This window comes from Saccopteryx leptura, chromosome 8, assembly GCF_036850995.1.
Source record: "Saccopteryx leptura isolate mSacLep1 chromosome 8, mSacLep1_pri_phased_curated, whole genome shotgun sequence".
NCBI lineage: Eukaryota > Metazoa > Chordata > Mammalia > Chiroptera > Emballonuridae > Saccopteryx > Saccopteryx leptura.
The window spans coordinates 49,762,744-49,789,737 of record NC_089510.1 but is presented as its reverse complement, the minus strand read 5'-3'; the positions used below and the strand labels follow the sequence as shown (position 1 = coordinate 49,789,737).

The 26,994-nt window shown below is 44.7% G+C and overlaps 1 protein-coding gene and 1 pseudogene across 1 annotated transcript in view; both read left to right on the top strand.

The window, feature by feature from the left end:
* Positions 1–1,476: 1,476 nt before the first annotated feature.
* The window catches only part of FSTL1 (follistatin like 1), a 64,614-nt gene continuing 39,096 nt past the window's right edge, over positions 1,477–26,994 (top strand). Inside the window, exons 1-2 of the mRNA XM_066347232.1 lie at positions 1,477–1,612; positions 1,761–1,817. Of these exons, the coding sequence (XP_066203329.1) occupies positions 1,610–1,612; positions 1,761–1,817 (60 nt within the window). The 5' untranslated portion in view covers positions 1,477–1,609. The remainder of the gene's footprint in view (positions 1,613–1,760; positions 1,818–26,994) is intronic.
* Positions 6,219–6,327, top strand: LOC136380245 (small nucleolar RNA SNORA44; annotated as a pseudogene).

Here is a 26,994-nt window from a genome sequence, read left to right as displayed (position 1 = left end):
TAGTGGTTATTTCAATGGCTTGTGAGTATGCATGGGGAATATGGGTGTTACTTGAAGCTAAAACCAAAACATTAGGCACTCAGCACACCAGGGTAGTAGAGTGGATGGGACAGGTTCAGAGAACAATGAGAAGACTGGCCTGGTCTGAGCACAGGGAGTATATTAAGTGGCTGAAGTAAGGTTGGATGCATGGGTGGCCCCAGTAATGAAAGACTTACAAGGAAAGTAGAGTTTTGATTTGGTGTGGGAAGAAGAGTGATGAAAGTTTCTGAGCAGGGGAAGTGCATGACAAAAAGACAATGTTTAGATCAGGTAGTAAGAATATAGCAGTGAAAGAGTTGTGGTGGAGATAAGGGGAGGAGAGCCTGGTGCTGGACTGGTGGCCAGAGGTCCTTTCCAGAGGACAGACGAAGGTCTGGTCTGGGGAACTGGAAATGTGAACGGCCGTGAAGGGATGCATAGGAGATGTCAAAGGGAAAACTGCCAGGATATGGTTACAACCCCGGTCTGGGATATGGAGAACCGTTTTGTGGCACTACTTCAAAAGAGGCAGATAAGCAGGCCTGGGAGCTCGTGGGAAGTGGGGCTCAGCCTTGGACATGTCAACTCTGAGGTGCCAAGTGGATTTGCTCCAGCACCAGGGGCACTGGAGACACGACAGGAAAGGGGCCACAGCCGGGAGCTTGAGCAGTCAATACAAAGAGGCAGCACATATTTGAAGGCCCCTGGGCAGAAGCTGGTGGAGATGGAAAGCATGACCATGGAGGGTACCTGAGATGACAGGAATAGGAGCAGGGACACATGTGCCCGGTGGGCTGAAGAGAGGGGGCACAGTTGCTGGACCACACAGGAAAGGGCGGACGGGCTAAGGCTGCTACAGACGCGGGACTCGGGATCTTTCCAGACGAGCAGGGCAGCCGCCACCTTTCCCCCAGGAAATCCACAGTTGAAACCAAGGCAGCCTTCCCCACGCAGGCCGGTCTTCCGGGCCCTGCGCCCATGTCCTCGAGCCCTGGCTGCAGTGACCCCCGAGCTGTGGGTGTCCCCGGGCAGCTCCGGCTCTACCTACCACAGTGGGGAGCGGCTGCGGCTCCCTAGGCTGCAGGGGACCTTTCCTCCAGGTTCCCGCCGCTCACGGGCCGGGGCCCCCGGCAGCACCGCCCACCTGGGCACCGCCGCAGCCCGCGCCCGCAGCCCGCGGGAGCTGCCGCAAGCCAGGGCCCCTCCCGGGGGTGGGGTTTCGGCCCTCCCCGCAACCCCATACACACACGCCCCGCACTTCTGTTTGCGGTGTCCCCCGGGACACCCCCTCTCTGTCTCTGTCTCCACATCCTGGGGGCCGGGCAGGGAGCGGGGCTCCGGCGGCGCCGGGACGCCCTCGGAGCCAGGGGCTGGGAGGAGGGAGCGGAGCCGGAGCGGCGGGGCCGCTGCTGCAGAAGGGGGAGGAGAATGGGGAGGAGCTGGGGGGCAGGCGGCCGGGGAAGGAGGGGTCTTAAGGGGCGGCGAGCCCAGGTCGGATTTCCTTCGAGGCTGGCGATCGGCGCAGCTTCCACCGTAGAGCTTGCTGCAGCTTCCCTGCCCCGCGCCCTCCGGAGACCGGGACCGGACCATGGTGAGGGCGCGGAGCCGAGCGCGGGGGCCGGGCCCCGCGGGGCGGCGGAGGGTGGCTGGGCGGAGGGGACGAGCCTGGGGACCCGAGGAAGTTTCCGGGGTCGGCGCGGGGCCCGGCGCCTTCAGCCTCGCTCCTGTCTCTCCCGCAGATGTGGACACGCTGGCTCGCGCTCGCGCTGGTGGCGGTCGCCTGGGTCCGCGCCGAGGTAGGTGTGCGGCTGAGGAGGTCCGAACTTGGGCTCCGGGGCCGCGGAGGTCTGCGCGTGGGGCGGGCGCTGCTGCGTCCTGGGGATGCTCTCCCGGGTGGGACGGGGAGTTTCCGAACGTGGGAAGGAGGGCGCTCGGAGCGGGAATGCTACTTACGAAACTTAAACCTCGAAATCATGAAAAGAAGTTTGGGCCGTGAGCGGGAGCCCCACCGCGGCTAATATGGAGGGAGAGTGGGGAGAGGGAAAGGATGCGATGGGCCATTTGGGACGGAGGCGGCGACAAGAGCAGCAGCCGAGTTCAAAAAGGCGCCTGAGTTCTTTCCTTCTCTTTAGGAGGGAACCGAGAAGAGTTGGGGACTTTTCCTTCTGAATCTGTCTCTTGGGGAAGCCCCCCACCCCACAAAATCCCGAGATTCTTCTTTTAGGGTGGAATAAATATTTTTCTTTTATGAAGTAAGATTATAATTTCCTGATTTTTTTTTTCCTTCTTTTTAAAGTGCCCTCAGATTTTGTGTTACTGTCAGGACCCACATAACGGCCTATTAAAACCTCAAAATTTCCCTTAAACTAGTGTTGCCCAAGTGTGAGCCATCCACTGCTCAGCTCTTGGAGGACTCCACTCTTCCAGTCAAAGTATTTCAGCACTTTTTTGGTAATTTTTTTTCAACTCCGGTGACCTTTCTGAGACACTACAAACAAACCAACAAACCCTTCACTCACAAGCCCTTCCATTAACTCAAAGGTTTATGGACAGAAAATAAACAATTCTAAATTCCCTGGGCTCTAGTCTCCAGAAAAGTGAGGTCAGAAACCAAACATTTGATAATTATGGCAGGAAATGTGGAAGGAATTAAAAAGCATGAGGGAGAAGAAATGGAATGTACATTACAAAAGAAACAGCTCCCTGGTGGGTGGTTATTCTCCCTCTTTGAATTTTTTTCTTCGTATTACAGTTTAGCCCCACCCTTAGTACCACAGCGTGTGACTCTGCCTAGAAAAATCATAAAAGCATGCAAGGTCTTCACTTTAAAAAAATACTTACTATATTGAACTCTCATTTAATTCACTATTACAGTGTTGGTTGAGCTGTTTTACAGTGAAATAAAAAATAGCTAATATTTACTGGGTATCTACTTTGTGTTGTAATAAAACTCCACTTTAATGATGAGGACACTGAGTCATAGAGATTACATAATTTATCTGGTGCTCTAAGTTGCTAGATGGTAGGGGTAAGATTTGTACCCAAATGGTGCAGCATCACACCACATGCTCTTAAACACCGTCCTGTAAAGAGACTTCACAACTGCTATGTGCTTCTTGTACAGCCGGCATTAGGCTACATGCATCATTTCTTTTAGAGCTTCTCCAACTTTATAAGGTCCGGGAGATTTGGGGAGATTAGGTAACCTGCCCAAGGTCACACAGCTAGTTAGTTCTGAAGAAGGATCAGAACCCAGCTCTCTCCATCTTTGGAACCCATCTTGAACTCCAGATCAGCTTCTCAGGCGTTGTTTTCCAGGGTTTGAATTTGAGGGAAGATCCCTCTTCACTGGCTGATTTAGTCCTGGCTAGGGAACACCCTTGCTGTGGCCCTCAAAAGGCAGCTGCAGTCCTTTGATGGAGGATCACTGGTTAGTTTTACAGCAGGCTTAGGAATTGCCAGCTAGTGTGTGAAATTGCTCTATGAACTGGAATGCCAGTATGAGGTGTGAGGAGGCTGTGGCTTCTCTTTCGACAAAGCTGTGTGGCCCAAGGTCCAGGACCTATTCTGGGTATCCTGTATCACACTCCCTCCCCCCATTGCATTGCTGGGAAAAGCTTAGTTCTCTTAGGAAGTCCACCAGCAGCAGTTTCCAGCTTCAGGTAGAAGAGCGGAGAGTACTCTCACAGAATTCCCAGGCAAAATCCATGCGGAATAAGACAAAATCAAAAACTGCTGAGATATGAAAACTGAGGAAGTTGGTGCACAAAGGAGTCTATGAACTCAGGGTAGGTGAGGAATGAGGTGTAGGTATGATCTTGGATTATCTTTTTACTAATCCAATCTCTTGGCCTTAGTAACATTTGCCAATTTTTAAATCCATCTTTTAATAATATACTGTTAGTCATTAATAAAAAGGTAAAATAACAAGCAATTTGTGTGTGTGTATATATATATAATTGTATATATATATAATTGTGTGTATATATATATAATTTTTTTTTTGTATTTTTCTGAAGCTGGAAACGGGGAGAGACAGTCAGACAGACTCCCGCATGCGCCCAACCGGGATCCACCTGGCACACCCACCAGGGGCGACGCTCTGCCCACCAGGGGGCGATGCTCTGCCCTCCGGGGCGTCGCTCTGCCGAGACCAGAGCCACTCTAGCGCCTGGGGCAGAGGCCAAGGAGCCATCCCCAGCGCCCGGGCCATCTTTGCTCCAATGGAGCCTTGGCTGCGGGAGAGGAAGAGAGAGACAGAGAGGAAGGGGGGGGGGGAGGGTGGAGAAGCAAATGGGCGCTTCTCCTATGTGCCCTGGCCGGGAATTGAACCCGGGTCCCCCGCACGCCAGGCTAACGCTCTACCGCTGAGCCAACCGGCCAGGGCCAGCAATTTGTACATTATTTTCAGCATTTTATCATGCAGTTAATGGCGCCTGCAATAGAAATCTTTTCTTTGTTAGCTATAACATGTATCAGACAAAGCCAAATAATGATATTTGTGGGTCTCCACTGATATGAATCTACTTTAGTTGACTTTAAGGCTCGAATTGTACAAATATTGTTGAACTTCTTAATAATGAAATTTATAAATAATGCTCAATTTTCTTGATGGTTTTTGGTTGAATACAAGCACCAGCACTCAATTCAGCATTTTTTTTTTAAATGTGATTGACTGACAAGTCACATTGCTATGTGAAGAAGCCAAGCCTTTGGAGCAGTAGACCTCCAGAATCAGAGGTGTCCCAAGCTTGGGGAAAAAGTGGGTGTTATCATTATTAATGCCAGTCTATAAATCCTGTTTGGTTAGGTTAAGAATCTATTAACGGCCCTGGTCGGTTGGCTCAGTGGTAGAGCATCGGCCTGGTGTGCGGAAGTCCCAGGTTCAATTCCCGGCCAGGGCACACAGGAGAGGTGCCCTTCTGCTTCTCCACCCCTCCCCCTCTCCTTCCTCTCTGTCTCTCTCTTTCCCTCCCGCAGCCAAGGCTCCATTGGAGCAAAAGATGGCCCAGGCGCTGGGGATGGCTCCTTGGCCTCTGCCCCAGGCGCTAGAGTGGCTCTGATCGCGACAGAGCGACACCCCGGATGGGCAGAGCATCGCCCCCTGGTGGGCGTGCCGGGTGGATCCCGGTCGGGCGCATGCGGGAGTCTGTCTGACTGCCTCCCCGTTTCCAATTTCGGAAAAATACAAAAAATAAATAAATAAAAATCTATTAACAAATCTCATTAAGAAAATTGTTACATTGTGAACATTTTCCATGGTCTCTTACTTCCTTGGCAACTCAGGGTTGCTTTTTTGATTGCTTCTTTTTTCTCTTTGTCTATATACATTCTTTTTTTTTAAATTTATTTTATTTATTCATTTTTAGAAAGGAGAGAGAGGGAGAGAGAGAGACAGAGAGGGAGAGAGAGGAGAGAGGGACAGAGAGAGAAGGGGGGGAGCTGGAAGCATCAACTCCCATATGTGCCTTGACCAGGCAAGCCCAGGGTTTAGAACCAGCGACCTCAGCATTTCCAGGTCGACGCTTTATCCACTGCGCCACCACAGGTCAGGCTCTATATACATTCTTTATCACCAGTGTATTCCTTCAGGCAGCCTCCATCAACATTTTTCTCCATCCGCCTGAGCTCACACCCATGCACTCTCTTTAGAGTCTGCTTGAAAGGAGTGTTGATGAGCATAGATTAGCATCTGGTATGGATGAAGAATGGAGGCAGCACAGTGGTGGGATTCAAATAATTTAACAACCGGTTCTCTGCCCTAATGACCGATTTAAGTATTAAAAAACAATATACTGAAAGGTAGTTTACTATTTCATGCATTTAATACTTAAATAAGAACAATAAAAGAGGTATACAAAACTAGATTGTTATAAGAGTTTTAAAATATTAATGAAAAAATATTAAATAATACCTGACATAAAACAATAAAACTGGTATTTAAGATATTTCCAATGATCGCTTGTCACCACCTGGTTATTTGGCACTTTTTCTCTTTATGTTATATGTTTGTTTACTGAAGTAACAAACGTAAGGGAATTAAAATGTAGTAGTTCATCAAAGGTATGAGTTTTATGAAATGAAGAAATAAATATTACAAGTATAGTTCCATGAAATATTTTTCACCGATGGACAGAATAAACATTACTATGGGCACTTAGAATATGCTATTGTGCAGATGAATGTTCAAAAAGAGTGAGGATGTAGCCATGAGGATCTCCAGCTGCATGTGAGGGCAACCTGGTGAGACTGTGGCAGCACAGGACTCCATAACACCTGCAGCTGCCACTCGCCTTTCCAATAATAATAATAACAATAATAATAATTTTTTTAAAAGAGTAAGGAATGTAAATTTGTGATTTCTACATTGGGCGGCTGCCCAGGTACTCATGTTAGAGAGAACCCTGATTACAATGCCATTTTAACAACCGGTTCACCAAACTCAACAGAAAATTAGGTATCAGTTCTGCCGAACCATTGCAAACCGGCTGAATCCCACCACTGGGGCGGCAGGAGCAGAGGGAGTGCTTCAACAGACATTTGCACAGTTGCCCCTTTTCTAGATTCTGTTGAGAGGGGGCAGTGTGGGTCTGCTCACTCTCCCTCACCCATCCCCCACCCTTTGAGAATTGCTGCAGTTGACTGAGGCTGGGAAACATTGAGAACCCGGGCATCAGTGCATGTGCCTTTGAGTCAATAGGTACCTCTATAGTCCATTCTAACATGGCAGGCTGGAGGGGTCCCTGCTTCCAAAAGACAGCCTTGGCAAGTCCCTAAGCACTCTCCTGTAGTGGTTGTCTCTGCTGGCACTCTGAATCCCAGCATTTCAGGTCAGTAAATTCATCATAAGTCACATAAGTACAAGGGACTAATTTGCAAATCAGAACATTCATTCCAGGAGGGGAATGCTTGACCTGTGAACTGTGAGTGCATCACTTAAGATAATAGTAACAAGAACAATAACAGTTATATAGACAGATGAGATTATTAGGGCATTGTCCCTCTGAAGCCAGATTTCTTAACCTCATTTATACCTTATTATCAACATACAATTGATCAACCATGAGGAGTTTTATTGGCTGATGTAGGATGTCCTCCATATTTTTTAGAATTACTCCAATCATGTATTCAGGCAGGCCTAGCTTCTAACCCATATCCTCTGACTTCTTGGAGCTGCAGCAAACTAGGTACATTAACTTGGTACATGTTGTACATTAACCAATAAAATAATCTCTTGGGTTTCTTTTTTATCATTTGGCAAGTAAACTACATGCTATGATTTTAAAGACCACTGTTGGAAATTGGAATGTTAAAATTTAACAGAGACCCTGCTGAGGAGCCAAAACAGATGGGCAAGTGCCCTACTAATCGAGTGTCCGGCCACTGAAAGTGTCTTTAGAAGAGGGACATGTTACAGTTCGGTGATGGAAAGCAGGACTCAGGTCCCAGGAGCTGTGAGGTGAAGCCTGGGAGACATGGGCTTGTCTCGGAGAAGGAAATCAAGTCAGTGAGGCAGGAAGACGTGTTTCTAGGAGAACGGAGAAAGTAAGGTTGGTCTGTAAATACCAGGGGTCACACATGGAGAACTGGAAATGTCACCATGGCTTTTTCCTACTCTTCAAATATCCAGATGTAAAATGTCTAGCAGTCACAAATAGTATTAGCTTAATGACACCAGATTATAGGATTAAAAAAAAATACACTTACATCGGTTTCTTTTGTAAGCCAGGTGATTGATGTCCTACAGGTCAAATGCATACCGTACTTTACTCTAAAGTGCTATCTTCTGACACCTGTGACTTTGACACAGGGTCCTTTCTCCAGGGGGTGAGTTACTAAAACATGGATCTTCCCTTCACAATGCCCATCAGTCAGTATTCCCTCTGCAGGCTGAGCACACCCTACACACAGGCCTTCAGGTTGCTTACAGTCTAATGGTAGACCAGGTGCTTTAAACTGACAGCTACAATGTATGTTATTATAACTATACTGCTCACAAAAATGAGGGGATATTTCAAAATGAATATGAAGCAATAAAATATCCCCTCATTTTTGTGAGCAGTATAGTGAACAAGTATCTTTGTGATTCTTACTACTTTTTTTTTTTTTTGTATTTTTCTGAAGCTGGAAACGGGGAGAGACAGTCAGACAGACTCCCGCATGCGCCCGACCGGGATCCACCCGGCCGGGATCCACCCGGCACGCCCACCAGGGGCGATGCTCTGCCCACCAGGGGGCGATGCATCTGCCCTCCGGGGCATCGCTCTGCCGCGACCAGAGCCACTCTAGCGCCTGGGGCAGAGGCCAAGGAGCCATCCCCAGCGCCCGGGCCATCTTTGCTCCAATGGAGCCTCGGCTGCGGGAGGGGAAGAGAGAGACAGAGAGGAAGGAGGGGGGGTGGAGAAGCAAATGGGCGCTTCTCCTATGTGCCCTGGCCGGGAATCGAACCCGGGTCCCCCACACGTACAATCCACAAATTTTTAATGTATAGCTTATTGAACTTTTACATGTGGTTGCACCCATATAGCCGCTCCACAAGACTAAGGGGGTCGGAAAGGAGGATAAGAACTCGGTGTATGGAAACACAGTGAAAAGTGAGCAGTAGAAATGACCAAGATTACATTGCATTACTCAAGGATCATTGTGGTTTAATTAGTCCAGTCTCTTGATATCTGGCCCTAGTAACATTTGCTTATTCATATTTTAACAATTATAAACCTTTAATAATGAAAAGGTAAATTAATCCTACTGATAATGAGACTTGCAATTTAGATGTTATTGTAAGTATTTTCATATGTACTTACCAGTGCTTGCAGTACAAAATCTTTTCCTTATTAACTATAAGATATGTAGCAAATACAGTCTTTATTGACATGAATCTATCTTAACAAACTTTGGACCAGTTTGGGGGTAGCTGACTTGACTGCTTTGCAGGTGGATATTTCAAAACTCTGTATAACTCTTCCCCAAAACGGCCATAGGTGACCTCCGAAAATGGTTTGCTATTCACTTGACCCAGAAAACCTCACAAAATCAGTCAAATCAAGAGGTTAAAACCTTCAAGTTCACTTTAAGAACATTTGTGAAACTGCCTAGGCCATCAAGGGTATGCATATTCAAAAAGTCACCAACTGCCTGACCTGTGGTGGCTCAGTGGATAAAGCGTCGACCTGGAAATGCTGAGGTCGCCAGTTCGAAACCCTGGGCTTGCCTGGTCAAGGCACATATGGGAGTTGATGCTTCCAGCTCCTCCCCCCCTTCTCTCTCTCTCTCTCTGTCTCTCCCTCTCCTCTCTAAAATGAATAAATAAATAAAAAAATTTTTAAAAATTCTTAATAAAAAAAAGTCACCAACTACCTGAAGGATGTCACTTTGCAGAAGCAATGTGTGCCATTCTGTCATTACAAGGGTGGGGTTGGTAGATGTGCCCAGGCCAAACAGTGGGGCTGGACACAGGGTTGATGGCCCAAAAAGAGTGCTGAATTTTTGCTGCACATGCTTAAAAATGCGGAGTAATGCTGAACTTAAGGGTTTAATACTGAACTTAAGGTAGATTCTGTGGTCATTGAGCATATCCAGGAGAGCTGTTCCCAAGATGCAGAGTAGAAATTCCAGAGCTCATGGGCAGATTAACCCTTCCACGAGCTCTCCCCACCACCCTGAGATGATCCTTACTGAAAAAGAGCAGATTGTTCCTAAACCAGAAGAGGAAGTTGCACAGAAGAAGAAGATATTCCAGAAGAAACTGAAGAAACAAAAACTTGTGGTCCGGGAGTAAATTCGGCATAAAATAAATAGTAATAAAACTAAAAGCCGAGGGGCCCTGGCTGGTTGGCTCAGTGGTAGAGCATCGGCCTGGCGTGCAGAAGTCCCGGGTTTGATTCCTGGCCAGGGCACACAGGAGAAGCGCCCACCTGCTTCTCTACCCCTCCCCCTCTCCTTCCTCTCTATCTCTCTCTTCCCCTCCCGCAGCCGAGGCTCCACTGGAGCAAAGATGTCCCAGGCGCTGGGGATGGCTCCTTGGCCTCTGCCCCAGGCGCTAGAGTGGCTCTGGTCGCAACAGAGTGATGCCCCGGACGGGCAGAGCATTGCCCCCTGGTGGGCAGAGCATTGCCCCTGGTGGGCGTGCCGGGTGGATACCGGTCGGGCGTGCCGGGTGGATCCCAGTCGGGCGCATGTGGGAGTCTGTCTGACTCTCCCCGTTTCCAGCTTCAGAAAAATACAAAAAAATAAAAATAAATAAATAAATAAATAAAAACTAAAAGCCGAGGAATAACTGCAGTGTTGCCTAGATGGGATAAGGTTGCGGGTTCGATCACTGCAACTTGGTGAAGTCAGAGGATCCTGTGTGTGTCTCTCTCTCTTCCTCTATCTAAAAAACGATTTAAAATATTTTTTAAAACTCAATATAATCTACACTGAGAAACTAAATCAAAGAAAAAAAACTCAAATAATTCTATTTGACTACTTTGTCCTGGAAATGATTATTTTTTTGTGTGTGTGACAGAAACAGAGAGATAGAGGCCCTGACTGGTTGGCTCAGCGGTAGAGCGTCAGCCTGGCGTGCGGGGGACCCGGGTTCGATTCCTGGCCAGGGCACATGGGAGAGGTGCCCATTTGCTTCTCCACCCCCCCCTTCCTCTGTCTCTCTCTTCCCCTCCCGCAGCCAGGGCTCCATTGGAGCAAGGATGGCCTGGGCGCTGGGGATGGCTCCTTGGCCTCTGCCCCAGGCACTAGAGTGGCTCTGGTCGCGGCGGAGCGACACCCCGGAGGGGCAGAGCATCGCCCCCTGGTGGGCAGAGCATCGCCCCTGGTGGGCATGCCGGGTGGATCCCGGTCGGGCGCATGTGGGAGTCTGTCTGACTGTCTCTCCCCATTTCCAGCTTCAGAAAAATACAAAAAAAAAAAAAAGAAAAGAAACAGAGAGATAGAGAAACAGACAGATAGGAACAGACAGACAGGAAAGGAGAGAGATGAGAAGCATCAATTCTTTGTTGTGGCTCCTTAGTTGTTCATTGACTGCTTTCTCATATGTGCCTTGACCAAGGAGGGGGGACTCCCGCAGATCAAATGACCCCTTGCTCAAACCAGCGACCTTGGGCTTCAAGCCAGCGACCATGGGGTCATGTCTATCATCCCACACTCAAGCCAGCGATCTTGGGGTTTCAAACCTGGGTCCTCCATGTCCTAGTCCGATGCTCTATCCACTGCGCCACCGCCTGGTCAGGTGAAAATGATTACTTTTCAAAGGACTTTACATTAGAGGCCTGTTGCATTTTTATGATAGCTAAGAACTTAAAACTTATTACATATTGAACAATAGAAGAGTTAAGAGTTAATAGCAATACGTACTGCTAAAAGTTACAGTTACAAAAATTTTTAAGGCTCTGCAAATGATTATGATTTTATTTACCAAACAACACCCCTCACACCAATGCCTTATCGTCACAACTGTGTAAAAATTTATAGAGAAGTATTAAAAAAGTCTTGCAATTCATCATGAAGATTCTTGTGATCCATCTCCTTTTTCAAGAGGAATTTACCCTCTTAATATATGCTATTTTATTTAAATAAATATTAATGTGTTACTTTCTGATAAAATATGCTCATAAAGCTTAGAGAATATAGGGATAAAAACTAGAGCAAAGAATGAAATTACCTATAATTCCACCACCCACAGATAAACCAAGCCCTTTATCCCTCCTTTCAGAGAAATTATAAAAAATCAGATGTATGTGATATGCCTACTAGACACTGTAGGCAATGGACCACAGAGATAGCACAAGCATGACATGCATATCACTACTAACCTCTCCCTTACCCATGACAGACATTGTTAATCAATCACTGAATGCTATTCTTATGAGCCTGGAGGCAGTTTTTAAATCCTTCTCAGCAATATTCTAAGTAGCCAGTAGCAATCAGTTGGTCGGCATGTGAGATAAAAGGTTCACAATGGGTCAAAAGTATAATGGCCACCATAACGAGAAAGTACTTTGAGGCCAAAAAACGAAGCAGGCAATGCCAGAGAATATGACAGAATTTGCTAATTTTACTTATGGGAAGATTAGGTCAGGGTGGAAACGATGACCCAGCAGTCTGCAGATTATTCTCCACTACAGTACTTATTTTATAGCATAACTCAGGTGCTAATGATTACATTATTTATTTCATAGTATAACCTAAGTGCTCATGACTGGCAAGACAAAAAATGCAGTAGCACCAGAAGCCATAGCTTCTGGTGGTCTTGTGATAGATAATTGCTAGTAATTGATACTATTATCAGTTTGATACTTATCATGGATGTCATGCTATTCCAGCTGTTACTGACTAAAAGTATTTATGACTACTATTGGTCAAATAAGTTTGTAAATATGATACATATATTTGCTCGCTTATAGTTTGCATTGGGTGTGGGGGACAGGTGTAAGCCAGCAAAATCATTATAGCCTAAGGCTTAGTTTTAAGACTAAGCTTTTCCTTACACTCTTGACTGTTGCATGATACGAGGTGATGCACTCTTATGAGGAATCCCATTTATGCCTTAGATAAGTGACTTTGTGTTAGAGACTTCCTTATTTGTATATTGGATTAAAGGTTTTGATTTCTACACTTTAAAATGGGGCAGACCGGGAGCTTGCTCTTGGTTCCTGAGATTAGCATTAGAGAGGAGAGCAGAGAAAGGCCACTGGCGGAGTGCTGAAGGAGAAGCCAGTTTGTGCAGAGAGAAGGAGATGGGGAACAGAGGTGAATAAGGCTGGTGAGGTAGAAATCTTTGATTCTAGGAAACTTGGATAAGTCAGTGGCTTTGGGAGCCCTGAATGGAAAGGGAAGTGTCTTCCCACTGTGTGTATTTCTTGCCTGCTGGGTGCAAGCTAGGATTAAAGCTAATGGCCCACCAGTTCTTAGCTCCCTCGTTTCATTACCGTCTGTCCGAATCAAGTGTGAACCTGCACGGGCCAGGCGGCTGTGATGGTGGCCGTGGCTACTGGCTTTACAACTACATTTTAAAGAACATAGGTAATCAACTAGAAAGCTTTAATAAGCTTGCTAAAGATGGCGAGGTTGGTCAGAGGTCACAGTATAAAACCTAAAAATGAAATGAAATTCAGAACACAGATATAGAGTTGGTTTTGTTCACATCTACAGTAGTATACAGATACTTGGCATTCCTGCTAGAAAACTCAGTCCAATTTGACAAATATTGGTGTATCTTTAGCCACAATTAAGGTGATTAGAAGGCAGAGTTTGGGACTATGTGACAAGGGGTAATATGTGATAGGAACAGAGTAGCAAATAGATGAAAATGTTGAGAAAACAGCACTTTGTTCTTGGCCCAAGCTTCTAAGTTCTTTAAATGAATTCAGACATGTTAAAGCAGTGGTTCTCAACCTTTCTAATGCCGTGACCCTGCAATACAGTTCCTCATGTTGCAGTGACCCCAAACCAAAAAATAATTTTGGTGGCTACTTCATAACTGTAATTTTGCTACAGTTATGATTCGGAATGTAAATACCTGATATGCATTATGTATTTTCCCATGGCTTTAGGCGACTCCGCCGGGGTCGCGACCCACAGGTTGAGAACCGCTGCCTTAAAGTAAGGCAAGCCTAATATTAGCATCAACAAAAATATAATAAGAAAAAAATATATATAATAAGAATTTTCTTGGCTGTTCTGATGGGTTAAACAGTCGCTTTGCTAAGGCTCTGAGAGCTACTGCTGTCACAGATAACTTTCTGCATTAGCAGTCATCTGGCGATAACCTGCTTATAGAAAGCTCTGGGTAGTTGGAGTATAAAACATATTCTATAAATCTGTATCTGCTGTGTTTGTAGGATTTCCATGTAATCTCTTCACAGACTTTTTATATGCTCATTTGGAAGCCACCACCTATAAGGTATTTCTAAGATTACCGTAAGTCTGAATTTATGACCCTTAAAATGTCCCCTAAATAATCCTTGATACTATTTGTGACTAACTAAGCTGTTGCCAAAACAAGTCATGTGACACATGGCTAAAGCCGTGACATGTTGCGGGCCCAGATTTGTATATGTGTGTGTCATGGGATATAGCCTTGAATTGATGTAGGGAAAATGCCTCCCTTACACTCTTTATGGTGTTCAAGATTTAGAATCTTGTGTCTGAGGCAAAATTGGTCTTTTTCCCCACAGTCTTTCCTTTTTCCTCCAACCATAGTAAATGAGTATAATTTGTGAATCTTCTGCAGACATGCCAGCCATTCGTGCTAGTCACTTTGTACAGATGCTGCTATGAATGAAGAGCAGTGTGGAACTGAAAGGCACACCAACAACGCCCCTATTCCAAAGGAGCTGCCACCACCAGAGCTACTGGATAGCTCAAATGGACCCGGCTGTCCGGAGGCCAGATCTATGGCTTTGGCAGAAACCTCCACCCCCCTCCTTACCTCCTGCTGCTGGTTCAGAGAACCCTGAAATGTGACCGTGGATGGGCACCCTCTCAGAATTAGGCTCTGCTGGAGCTGCTGGGGCTGTTTCCGCCTGTCCACCTTGACCCGTGACCAGTCAGTCCAGTGGGTAGCAGTTTTTGTGTGGAACTTCAGCAGAAACGGTCTGTCCCTGGAGTGCCGGTCCTCTCCTCTGATTGCCCATGTTCATATCACTGCAGCTTCCCACCGAGTTAGTTCCTTTCCTCATTGTCTTCCCTTGTTCTCAGATCAGACTGTTCCCAACTCTTATCTTTGACATGAACACTGTTATTGAGGCTCCTCATTTTTAAAGAAGGCTATTATAAAGTAATGAAAGAGTCCTGGACTTAGGAGGCATGCTCTACTCCTTTTTTGCTGATGTTGCCTTTTAAAAGCCACCTGGTATCTCTGGCCGTAGCTTCAGTTAAGAGCAAGGCCGTTGGAGTAATGCAGTGGTTTGACTTCTGGTGTCATCTGGCTGTGAGACCTTGTGCGATTTACTTAACCTCTCTGAGCTCACTTTACTCATCTGGAAAATAAGAGTAATGGCTATCTCTGCTCATCTGTCCAACTTAATAATGAAACAGGCTGCTTCTGCTTATGGCGCATACTCAACACCAACATCTGCAGGAGATGAAGTGCCTCTCACCAATCCCTGCTAGGCACTGACAATGTTTGTGACTGTAATGATTTCAACAAGAGAATTCTCACTTTACACATTAGCATTTACTTTGCATTGTCTGTATTTGTCCGATCTGTGTGCTGGCTCAGGTTGTTCTTTAGAGAAAGTGCAGCATAATGGTTGGGCATTCAGACCTTGAAGCTAGACTACCCAAGTTTAAATCTTAGCACTGCCCTTAAAGCTCTGTGATCTTGGGGAAGTTGCATAACCTCTCTGGGCCTATTTCCTTATCTGTAAAATAGGCTTACTACAGAGTACTTCCCCCAGAGGTTACTTGTAAGAATCAAACAAGCTATTTATTACAAGTAAAGCAACTAGAGAAGTGGCTCAGCACATAGAGTGTGGTGTTAGCTATTATCATACTTCAAAAGCCATGGTATGTGTGTGGTGTGTGCACATATGTGTGGGTACTCGTGGCTTACACAAGTCCCCTTGCCTCTTTTACTCTCCCCAGAGATTAAGGATCATGTTCTTTTAAAAATACAATTAGGGTATTTATTTCAGTAGATACTTTGACGCCCAGAATTCATGTCAGAGCCCTTGCTTCTACTGAGCCAATCTTGCCTTCAAACTTCTAGATAGTGTTTCCTCTGTGAAGCCAGAGCCCTATCATTCCTCCAGGAGAAAAATGAAGTATTCATTGAGCACCTCCCATGCACAGGCCGTGGACTGTGCAAACCGGCAAAGGTTCTTCCTAAAGGCAGAGCTGGAAAGGGAAGCAGAGTGAGAAAAGGCAAAGAAGAAAGGTAATGAAACTCCTCTGGAATTTTGCCACATTCAGTTTTTCTTTTATGTCCCTCCTTAAAAATATGGAGGTGGCCACCAGATATCTTGAATTTTTTAGTAGTATGCTCATCTTCACATATTCTTGCTGTAGTCCCCATAGTACATCTGTTACTGGGCCACCAGTTCTAAATGTGGAGTTTGGAAAAATATAATCGGACAAAGGAATAGAACCTTTTGCTTTCATTGTTTGAAAAAATAAATAATCACCTCTTAAAGTCAGGATAGGAAGTATTCCTGGAGCAGGCCGGATTTCTCCCTTTGGGAACCATGGCAACGCTTTGGGTGTTTTGCACACAAACCTTGAGTCTGGGCACTGTGTCCAGCCCTGACTGCAGCCTCACGTGACCACCCATTCCAAGACCCCCCGGCCGGGTCTCTCTTCCTGTGGCTCTTTGCTCTCCTGTTCTCATTTTTCCTTTTCCTTCTTGTTCCTCCTTTCTGTTCTCATCTTCCTCCTCCACCACTGCCTAGAGGTCATCCTGGAGTGTTTGGACTGAGCCCCCCACAAGCTGAGCCCTGAAAAGTGAGTGCTAGTTAGTTGGACAACAGCAGCAGAGAGGGAAAGAGCCTTATCTAATTTAATTCTCACTCATAATGAAGTTATTATAATCTTCATTTTATCAATGAAGAAACTGTGGCGTGGCCAGGACATGGAAACAACCAAAAAGCCCGTCAATAGATGACTGGATAAAGAAGATGTGGCACATATACACTATGGAATACTACTCAGCCATAAGAAATGATGACATCGGATCATTTACAGCAAAATGGTGGGATCTTGATAACATGATACGAAGCGAAATAAGTAAATCAGAAAAAAAAACAGGAACTGCATTATTCCATACGTAGGTGGGACATAAAAGTGAAACTAAGAGACATTGATAAGAGTGTGGTGGTTAAGGGGGGGGAGGGGGGGAAAGGGAGAGGGAAAGGGGGAGGGGGAGGGGAGGCACAAAGAAAACTAGATAGAAGGTGACAGAGGACAATCTGACTTTGGGTGGTGGGTATGCAACATAATTGAATGACAAGATAACCTGGACTTGTTATCTTTGAATATATGTATCCTGATTTATTGATGTCGCCCCATTAAAAAAATAAAATTTAAAAAAAAAAAAAGACACTGTGGCTCAGAGGGCTGTTAGTTACTCAAAATCATCTACCCTAGTACATAGTAAGGCCAGGGTACAGACCCGGGACTCTGATTCTCAAGGTAAATGCTCTGTGCTCTTCTAGACTCGATGTGTCTTATTTCTTAAAGTGACTCTGAAAACAAACCAAAACCATTTTTTTCTAGGTAACAGAGACTCAAGCAAGAAGGAAGGAAAGAAGGAAGGGAGGGAAAGAAGGAAAGGAAAAAAGAAAGAATACAGTCTAGGCCTCTTAACCTGATGTCAGCTGAGTGCTGGATCCACATTTCAGGGCTGAGTCGATATTACGGGCATAGTCGCCACGTGGTGTTTTCTCAGGACCGACGCAGCTGCTTCTCTGACCCACACTGAAGCATAGTTGTTCCAAGAGCACTTGTAACATAACGGTCAGTGGCTCAGGTGATGTTTTATGGCAGTTTCTTTGTCTTTCAGATATATTCATACCTGTTCCACACCGAATAAGACCAAAATGCAAGGCATGTTTAAGACTCCAGCAGAGTTGCTGGGTGTGGTGGTTCAGACCGCCTGCTGCACCCCTGTGACCAGTGAAGCGACAGCTGAGGCCTGTACCATGCTGCATTCGGCTAACCAGGCCGTGTGCCCTGGCATGGGCTGTGTGCCCACCCAGAGGAAGGGGCACGTCTTGTCTAACTGATGTGCAAAGCTCCTAAACACAACACTTCCTCTCAGATATATGATGCTTTTTGGACTTTGTTGGCCATTTCTCCATCTGTACATTTTATAAATTGATATCATTCAGTCTTATAAACTTTTTATAACAGGCCTCCATCCAAAGCCCGTATTTTTGCAAATTTTCCTCCTGGACTCATTAAGGGGATACAAATGGAATTTTTTTTAATCTGCTTTTTTTTTTCCACCCACCGTTGGGCAACACTTAGGTGTTGCCCAACTCAGTCTCGTTTGGGAACTGGGATTCCCCAGGAATTAAGGAAAGCCTCCCCACTTCCCCCTGATTGCTGGATTAGCACCCTTCTCAGCCCACAGCTGAATTCCAGCCCGGAGGAAGAGGTGGGTAGGCAGTGAGCTCCCAGCCTGGAGCCTGTCAGAGGTTGTGTCATGTGTTTGCATTAGCTGAACAAAAAGCAAGCAGGCTTTCCGGCCTCGCTCCCCTCCTCCCCGCACCCCCCTCTGGAGAGGCCAGTTAATGTCTAGACAGTGTCTGCTTGGCGCTGGGCCTCGGCACAGTCTGCACAGCTCTGCCGTCCTGACGTGGGCTCCTCTCCTCACTCGTTTCCCCAGCTTTATTAGTCGTCCTTCAGCTGTTTCAGGGTTTCTGACATGACTGCAGGTGAATGAACTTATGAGACTGTCTGGATTCCACTGTCCTCAGAGGTTCAGAGTTGAGAAAATACCAACAAGTGCTGCTTGAAGCTGTGACTGAGCTTACAAAGATCCCTGATGTGGGCTGGCTTCAAACAAGCCTCCACTGATTGGCCAGCGATAGGCTGGAGTGAATGACCCAGGACACACTGTGGCACCCAGGTGATGAGCTCCGTGCCCTTCATGGGTAGCTGTGAGCTTGAGCAAGCCTCTGGACCTCTCATCTGCAAAATAGGGGGGTTACAGTAAATGCAGTAGGTGAGCTCTAAAATCCAGGTCCGAAATCCTACCCGTAAAAAAGGAGGCAGAAGTTTTAGGTTGGATTATCAAAACATTCTACTTAATGGAGTTAGGATATTTGATTAGCTCTTGTCTTAATTGTCTGCCCAGGGAGGAGCAGTTTGACAGAGAAGCTAATGCAGGAGTGGAAAAAGAGAAAGAGTAAAAGTAGAAGGCATTTTGTGTCCCTTATTTCCTAACGCCTAAGTGAGTGTAATGTAAACAGTACAACGTGTGGCACCGAACAGTCATGCCCAGGAAGTTCAGGTGGAAAGGCATCGCTTGATTTTTATACTTCAGAAGCCTGCTGCTCGTCAGCACGGGGCAAGAAATGAAGAATGCTGGGTTCCTCTGGGGTTGAGCAAAGAATGAATTTTTTTTTTTTTTTTAAAGAAAACAACCCAAAATTCCAAAGTGTACAACTTCAACTTTTATTGAACTTACTAAAAACCAAACAAAATTTTCTTCTGACCTTTTTAAATGTTCACATTTTCTTTTAAAAATCTTGCACGAACCCTAATTGTAATTTCTGGAGCCCTTGTTGCCTTCTTACCATGTTACCTGGCCCGTGACCAGGATCCTGGGTTTCCTGAGCAGGTATTGATGAAATTGCTGCCCTGGTCCCTTCTCTTTAAATCAGTTCAGGGCTTTGGTGACAGCTGAGAGCACTGCTCTTTGGCTTTGACCTCACGGGTTAAATTAAGCGACTTGCTGGGGTGAACACCGTAAGGAAACAGAGGCCAGTGTAGATGTGTTAGTCCTGCTTAAATGATTGGTGCATTAACTGCAACCCAGCTCCTGAACCCCACCAGACAGTCCCAATATGCTAATTGTGCTGGCTGTTGGTGCTAATTAGGGTCCAGCCCAATGTTGCGTGGGTCTTTCCTACAAGGCTACTTGTTCAGGGTCAGAATAGACTTAAAATTGGCTGTGCTCCAGGATAGATTACATACACAGACACACATAAATTTCACTCCTTAACACTATTTAATTGACTTAAATTTCACTATTTGGAAAACATGGCCATCTGCCTATAGCTCAAATCCACTTCCATCACAGAAACTAATTCCTATAGGAAATAATGGAGAGAAGCATCTAGGTTATTAAGTTTAATATTTGATTTCTGCTATGCTGTCCTGATTCTTTCTGAGCCTAGGCATATGGAAAGTAGTGATGAGGAGTGCTTATTTTTATGGTTGTGAAGTTTGCTTGTTAATGAACATTAACATAATGTATGTTATTCATTCATTCATTCATTTATTCCATTTATTTTCTACCTCATCCCAAAAGTCAGAGGTATATTTTTCCTCTCAGATCCCATGACTAGCATGTCCCACTCACTTCTCTGTTAGCATTAGGCTTACTAAGCCTGTTTTCAGTTATGGAGAAGCATGCACGTTTGTGGCATAACATTTGCAACAGAGAAAAATAAAATTAATAAAGAACTCAAAAGACAGTTCAGAGAAGTTTCTGGTGACTGTCACCAGGCTCATCTAAACTTTAGTGTGAAATTAATATGTGTGAAATTTCTATTAAAGCGACTAAGCTACTGAATGGAGCAGAGTCAGACATTCTTGAGTTGCCTTCACTGTTTGAGACCCTATCTGGAGGGCTTAGGTGTGGTCTCTCAGCGTCCCGGCCCAGCTCACAAAAACCTGCTTTGGGATGGAGGCAGACTTCACAGATCCTTAGAACACTCAGCTTCATGTCTCCAAAGGCATCCCCATCCTTGGGTCTTTACTGTATGTTATTATTACAATGCTACAATTAATTAGAACCAGGCTGAGGTCTACATCGGAAGCAGGAAACTTACCTGGCTTTTCCTTAAAGTCCTCAAAATCTTTCAGGAATGTGTCCATTTGTGCTTTGTTCCCCCACCCCTCCTCGAGTCTTCTATCCTTGGCATTTTCCTTTTCTTTCCTTTCTTATCCTGTGTGGCCTGGCCTTGCCAACAGCCACACACAGAGAAGCCGACTTCCTGCTTTAGCTACTTATTTTAGGGTAAAACCTTTCACTTTCTGTATTATTGGTGTCTGCATCACGTTCAACAGAAGAGTAATTTTCTGCATGGCATCAAGGGCTGCTGGCTCATGATCAAAGGAAACTCCAGCACAAGGACAGCCTCTTCAGGTGTGAGTCCTTTGGGGGTTTCTCAGTTTCCTTTCTTGAGGTTCAAGACGAGAGGGAGAAAGAAAGGGACAGGGGAAGTGTTCCGAGGAGAGGCCAGACATTCAAGTCTGTGCTAAATGTTAGATAGAAATAAATTCACTACTCACTACAGATTATATTCTTAATAAAATTTCCTAAGGTTCTTTTGAGCCATATTGTTAAAGGACAGTTTACCAAGTTAACAGCTTTATCTCTGAGAGATACAACTGGAAAAGAATCTTTGTGTTTCTCTTTATTTCCTATAGGAAAACGTGTATAATATGGCCTGGATGATGATAAGAAACTATAAAACTTTTTTGTTTGTGGACATTTGTTACAGCCCTATTTAGGCAAAAGAAGGAAACCACGAAGATAACAAAGTCCTATAAGAACAACCAGCGCTTGAGGATTATTAACCCCACTGTGTGTGTTGGTCATTTTACAACTTAGTTAAATTCCCTTTACACGTTTGATCAAATAGAAGGCTCTGTATTTTCTGCTTAGGTTGCTTCAGTGAATTGCTGCGTGGATTAGTGAGCAAGCTGGGTTCCTCCCCAGTGGCTGTATTTCAGTTGGTGATTGGGTTATTTTTCTCGGTAATGTTATCATTATTTTGCCCAGGATAAATAATATTGTCATCTAGTGTCCCTAATTACTCATATTACAGTGTTCTGGAATGTAAAGACGTCCCCATTCCCAGGTGAACTGTTGTTTAACTACAGGAAATAAGTCTTCTCTTTGCCTAGGTTGATTGTGTGTGTGTGTGTGTGTGTGTGTGTGTGTGTGTGTGTGTGTGTGTCCTCAGATAGCTGAGGGTTATTATGGGCTCTAGGTTACCAGTCTGTGAGTTAGATGTGACAACAACCATATTCTGAAAGTCATGACATTTTTTTTTGAGGGAGAGACAAAAATTAGGGATTCTAAGCCCAGCCACCGGTGTTCCAAGCATCTGAACCACCCAAAATGGTTCCTTTTGAGAAATGAATGTAGTAAATAGGAAGAAGGAAAACTGGCGAGGAGGAGTGGGGGAATAGGAGGGAGGCAGTGGGGAAGGGGGAACTGTCACTGTTAATTGTTGTGGGGTAAGTAAATGAAGATGAGGTAATCCAGAGAAAAGTTTCTGGTCTTTATCTTACAGCTTCAAGAGGAAATACTGTGAGTGAACGCTACTGAGGTATATGATCAGAAAAGCTATATGTCCGCTTTTGCTAAGTGACTATATGGCCTGTAATCAAAACTCACAAGAGCAAACAATAATGTAAAATGTATAAATTAAAACATCACTTGTATATGGTGTGTATCAAGGTAGACAATGATCTAAAGTACCTTATGCAAGGTAAGCACTCAGTAAACAGTAGTTTCTCTTCTGGTTGTTTTCACTTGAATTCCGGGGCCGGTAGAACCCCAGGGAGAAACATACAGAGCCTAGATCCATAGTTCTCAAACTGTGTGTGAGTGATATTAATGTATGTCCTAGGTTAAATGGATTTTTAGTTGCAGGACTTTTCAGAGCCTTACAGTGTTCATGTGCAATACGTATCCTCCTCTCTGGGAGAAAATTATTATAAGCAGTGTTTCCCAACATTCTACCACAGAAAACCATTTCAAAAAAATACCACAAATATTTCAAGGCTAGTATTCCATGGAACAATTTGGAAACTTGGGTCAGTTCTGGACAGATTTTCATAAGCATAGGCTATTTACATCTGACCCCAGGTCTTAGTGGGCTTTAGAAAAGTGAACTCACTTTCCTACTGGTAAACTAATTTGGTTTTATCAAGAAGGCATGGTTGCCTGACCTGACTTGTGGTGGTGCAGTAGATAAAGTGTCAACCTGAAACTCTGAGGTTGCCAGTTCAAAACCCTGGGCTTGCCTGGTCAAGGCACATATGGGAGTTGAGGCTTCCTGCTCCTTCCCCCTTCTCTCTCTCTCTCTCCTCTCTTCTTTCTCTCTAAAAATGAATTTTAAAACATCTAAAAAGAAGGCATGGACTTATCTGGACTCCAGGGTTAGGCCATGGACTTAACTGGACCCCTGGGAGTGACTCCGTTCTGGACCATTGGGCAAGGCGATGACCGTACACCGCCTAGAATTAGCTGGGCTTTTTTGTTTATCAACTTGGAAGTACTCGGGCACCTTCCTGTCGATTATTCACTGTCCCAGTCCATCAGCAAGTCCTGTTGGCTCTTCTCTCAGAATATGCCATGCCCTCATTGACTGTTCTTGGTCTCCATCACCACCTTCCAGGTCCAGACCATCGCCATGTTGTGCCCGGACTATTGCTAGCATCCTAGCTGATCTTCCCTTTTTCCTTCTTGCCTCTTTGCATCTACTTCTCCATACAGCAGCCTGAGTAGGAAACTTTGTGAAACAATGTCTAATCACCTGACTGTCCTATGTAAGACCCTCCAGTGGCCCTTGTGTCTTTGAGAATAAAATGCAGTTCTCATCAGTGCCTACAAGGTCCTGCATGTTCCAGCCCAGAGCCTTCTTTTCCCGTTTTTACCTCCCACTGCTCTCCCTGCTGAACCCTGTGTTGCAGCCACACAGTTTTCTGTTCCAGGAACATAAGAAATCCCACCCTGCTACAGAACCATTGTATTTTTTTTTTCTCTGTCTGAATTGCTCCTTTCACCCTTCAGGTCTAAGCTCAAGAGAGGTTCCCTAACTCCTCCACCTAAGTGGTGCCCTCTCACCCAGATTTCTCTGTCAAATATATGCTGGTAAACATATCTAATAAATGTTCATCACAATCTGATATGATCTTAGTATTTGTGTTTATTCACTGTCCTCCTTTTATGATACATACTCCTTCAAGACAGAGCCCTTCTCTGTCTCATTCACCAGTGAATCGCTATCACCTAGAAATGAGCTTAGCATAGAGTAGGTGCTCAGTAAATATTTGTTGCAATAATACACTGGCCAAATGGATCAATTAATGAATCCAAATGTTTCCTATGTGATATGAGAAGATGCTTGTAAACTTTGTACCCCGGTCATCTCTGTGTTGGAAAATGCAAGTATATATAATACTTGTGCAGCTGGGAAGATAGTTATCAGCACTTTCTCATCAACACTGCTTAACCTTGGATATGGCAGTAACGCTGGACTAGCTTAGTATGGCACTGGATTCTGATTCTCTCAGCTCCAGGTGACATCAGAATTTAAGCAGAGGCTAGCAGAATAGTGAATATTTTTATTCTTTCTTTCTGTGGTCAGCAATCCTGATTTCACTGGGCATCATTCTCAGAGTAAGCTAAAATCCCAAGGAATATAAAATAAAGGACTAAATTCTGTTATTGGTGATTCCTTGCCCCAAAGCCTCTGGTCACTTTGTCTTCTGACTTTACCATTATGCTGAGATCTTTACTTTTGGGGATCCTTTCTTCTCTTGCTCTCTCTCCTGTTTCATTTGAATGGCAACTGTGATGTCCCTAGTATGGGTGAGACAGTGTTGCTGCTTTATACACTCGATCTCAAAGAAGTCTTTTGTCTTAGGGAGAGTTCCACCAAAAGCACAGTTATCAGCAGTGGGTGGAGACCCAGAGAGCAGGTCCCCCACTTACATAAACTCTCTTACAGTTGACCCACAGGCCAAGTTTACGGACTTACATAGCCCATTGCTCCATTTTTTAGTGGAGTCAGGGTAACGTAGATCAGCTAAATATGTGGTATTTCTCCAGTGTTTAGTCAGTTAAAAATGAAGGAGAACAGAGACCTGAGAACTACACTGCTACATACTAGTTGGGCGCGTTTTTAGCCTGAATGATAGAGAATCTGTTACAGAGTACTCACCACTAAGCTAGTCGGTTTTTGTGTAGAGTTTCTAATGCAGTCTTTGGGGGAAAAGAAAATGAACAAAAAAGGAGGTCTTTGTGCATTGTTGGTTCTGGTTTGAGGGTCCCACAGGATTTTCAACTCTGCCAAAATAGGGAATTTTGCTATAATGAAGCGGAATACCTGGCAGTCTCTCATTGGCCAGCCTCCTGTCAGCTGAGCCCTGATTGGCTAGCACAAGTGGGTTTTACAGTCCTTCCCCCCAGCTGTGACTTCCCAACTGCTCCAAAGAAAGAATGCAAGACGGGAATGTCTCAAGAAGAATAGAATGTGCATGTTTTCATTGACTTTAGTCTCAAGGCGCTAGAAGTGTGTGTGTGTGTGTGTGTGTGTGTGTAATATTATTGAAAGCTGGCAGCAGGAGTATAGCAATTGAGCCAAGAAACTGAGAAAAACGTTTTGAGGAATAGCCACTTCATTGCCAAAATTGTGCACAGACTTTAATACAAAGAAAGTGTATTTAAATAGTTAAGAGAAGCTCCGACTATGTAGTCTGATTAGCCCCTTTTCATTGTTTTGCGAGAGCAGCCATATCGAGTCTTAATGAGAGGAGGTGGCAAACACTTTATCTTTCTTACAGAAGACCAGAGGAGATAGTCCTTACACTGTCCACGGGCACTGAAAGCAAAGCCAGAATTAGGCTTAAGTGCACATGACATCTGCCCATTTGGTTGTTCATTACTTCAGATCTCCGTCCCAGATGCAGTTCAGTATGCTGCTTCACCATGTGCTCAGATAGTACCTGTTAACTCAAGTTATATACATCCCTTCTAAAACATCCCTAGTTGAACTCTTACTCTTTCTACCTACACTCACCTCTTCAATTCAGCCCTCAGTAATTTGTCAGAACTACTCAAGCTTCCTGTTTAGAGCTGTGCTACTTGGTAGGAAAAGCCACTAGTTGTTGAGCTCTTGAAATGTGGTTAGTTCCATTAAAGACATGCTAGATTTCAAAAACTTGTTATGGAAAAAACTCATAAAATATCCCATTAATATATTTTTCATTATTAATATTGATTACATGCTGCAATGGTAATATTTTAGCTATATTAACTTAAATTACTAAAATAATTTTATCTGTTTCTTTTGACTTTTTAAAATGTGGCTACTAGAAAATTTTAAATTATCTATGAGACTGGTACTATATTCCTATTGGACAGACTGCTCTAATATTTGTCACTTGACCATACATTGTATTTAGCCATACATAGCTTTGAGTTATCTTTTATTAAATTGGATCCTATTATTTAAAATTCCATGTATGTGTGCCCCATCTCCCCATCTACACTGTCAGCAGCGTGGGAACATGCACTGTGCTTTATTCTTCCTGAACCCCAGTATGAAGCAGGATGTTTGATATTTTGTTGCTTGATTGTCCCAGGTATTGCTTATTTGCTTGGAAATAGGTTTTTGTCCAATTCCACTTTGGACGACGATAAGGAAATGCAAATTAATTTGTGTATGGGATATTGTTTTTTATTTCCCTGAAGGGACTTATTTTATGTAGTTCTTAATTTGCCCAAAAAGATTAACATTCTTGAAAGGTGGATTATTAAAATCCAGGGTGTCTGCAGTCAGTGTCAGAACTTCCTGTGTGCATGCCCAGCAGTGTTAATTGATGATTACAGATTTTAAAGAGCCCCTCGTTGTCACCTAAAATCATGGGGAAGCTCCACTTTAAGCTCAGAGATTTGTGCTCCACTTTCCGGGACCTGTCTGGGTTTAGGTGTAGGTAGTAAGTCAGGTTGGCCCCAATGACTCCCAACCTTAAGCCAGGATTGAGAGAAGAGGACCACCACCAGCCGTGGTTGCCAAGTAACTGGCAGGAACTCCTACCAAATGGCTGTGACTACCAGAGTCCCTGAGAAAATACTAGGGATGCACCCTGGGTGGGCCTTGCCCTTTAAACATCCTACAATTACGTAACTGCACTTGTGGCTGAACCACATGCTCATAATTTCTAGGCTGGCTACATTATGCCTAAAGTGCAGTCATTTCTGCTGGGTCCCTGGGAGAGTCTGACCTTTCCCTGGGTTTCGTGACCACAGGATCACTAAGCCACTGTTTTTGGTTCAGTTGTTCAGGAATGTGTAAGAATGCATTCCCAAAAGCCTCCTTTCTTCAGGGGGAGATTTAGTAGCTCTTTCTGCTGTGAAATGATCCCACTCTATTGCCCACATTATTGCCTTAAACTCGGAGAACCATCTTCCTTTGGCAACAATGCATGAAATGAATGATTCTCTCTTTAGAGAAGCAGTTGGAAGGGCTTGGAAGGACTAAGATTTTGAAGCAAAAGCGGTCC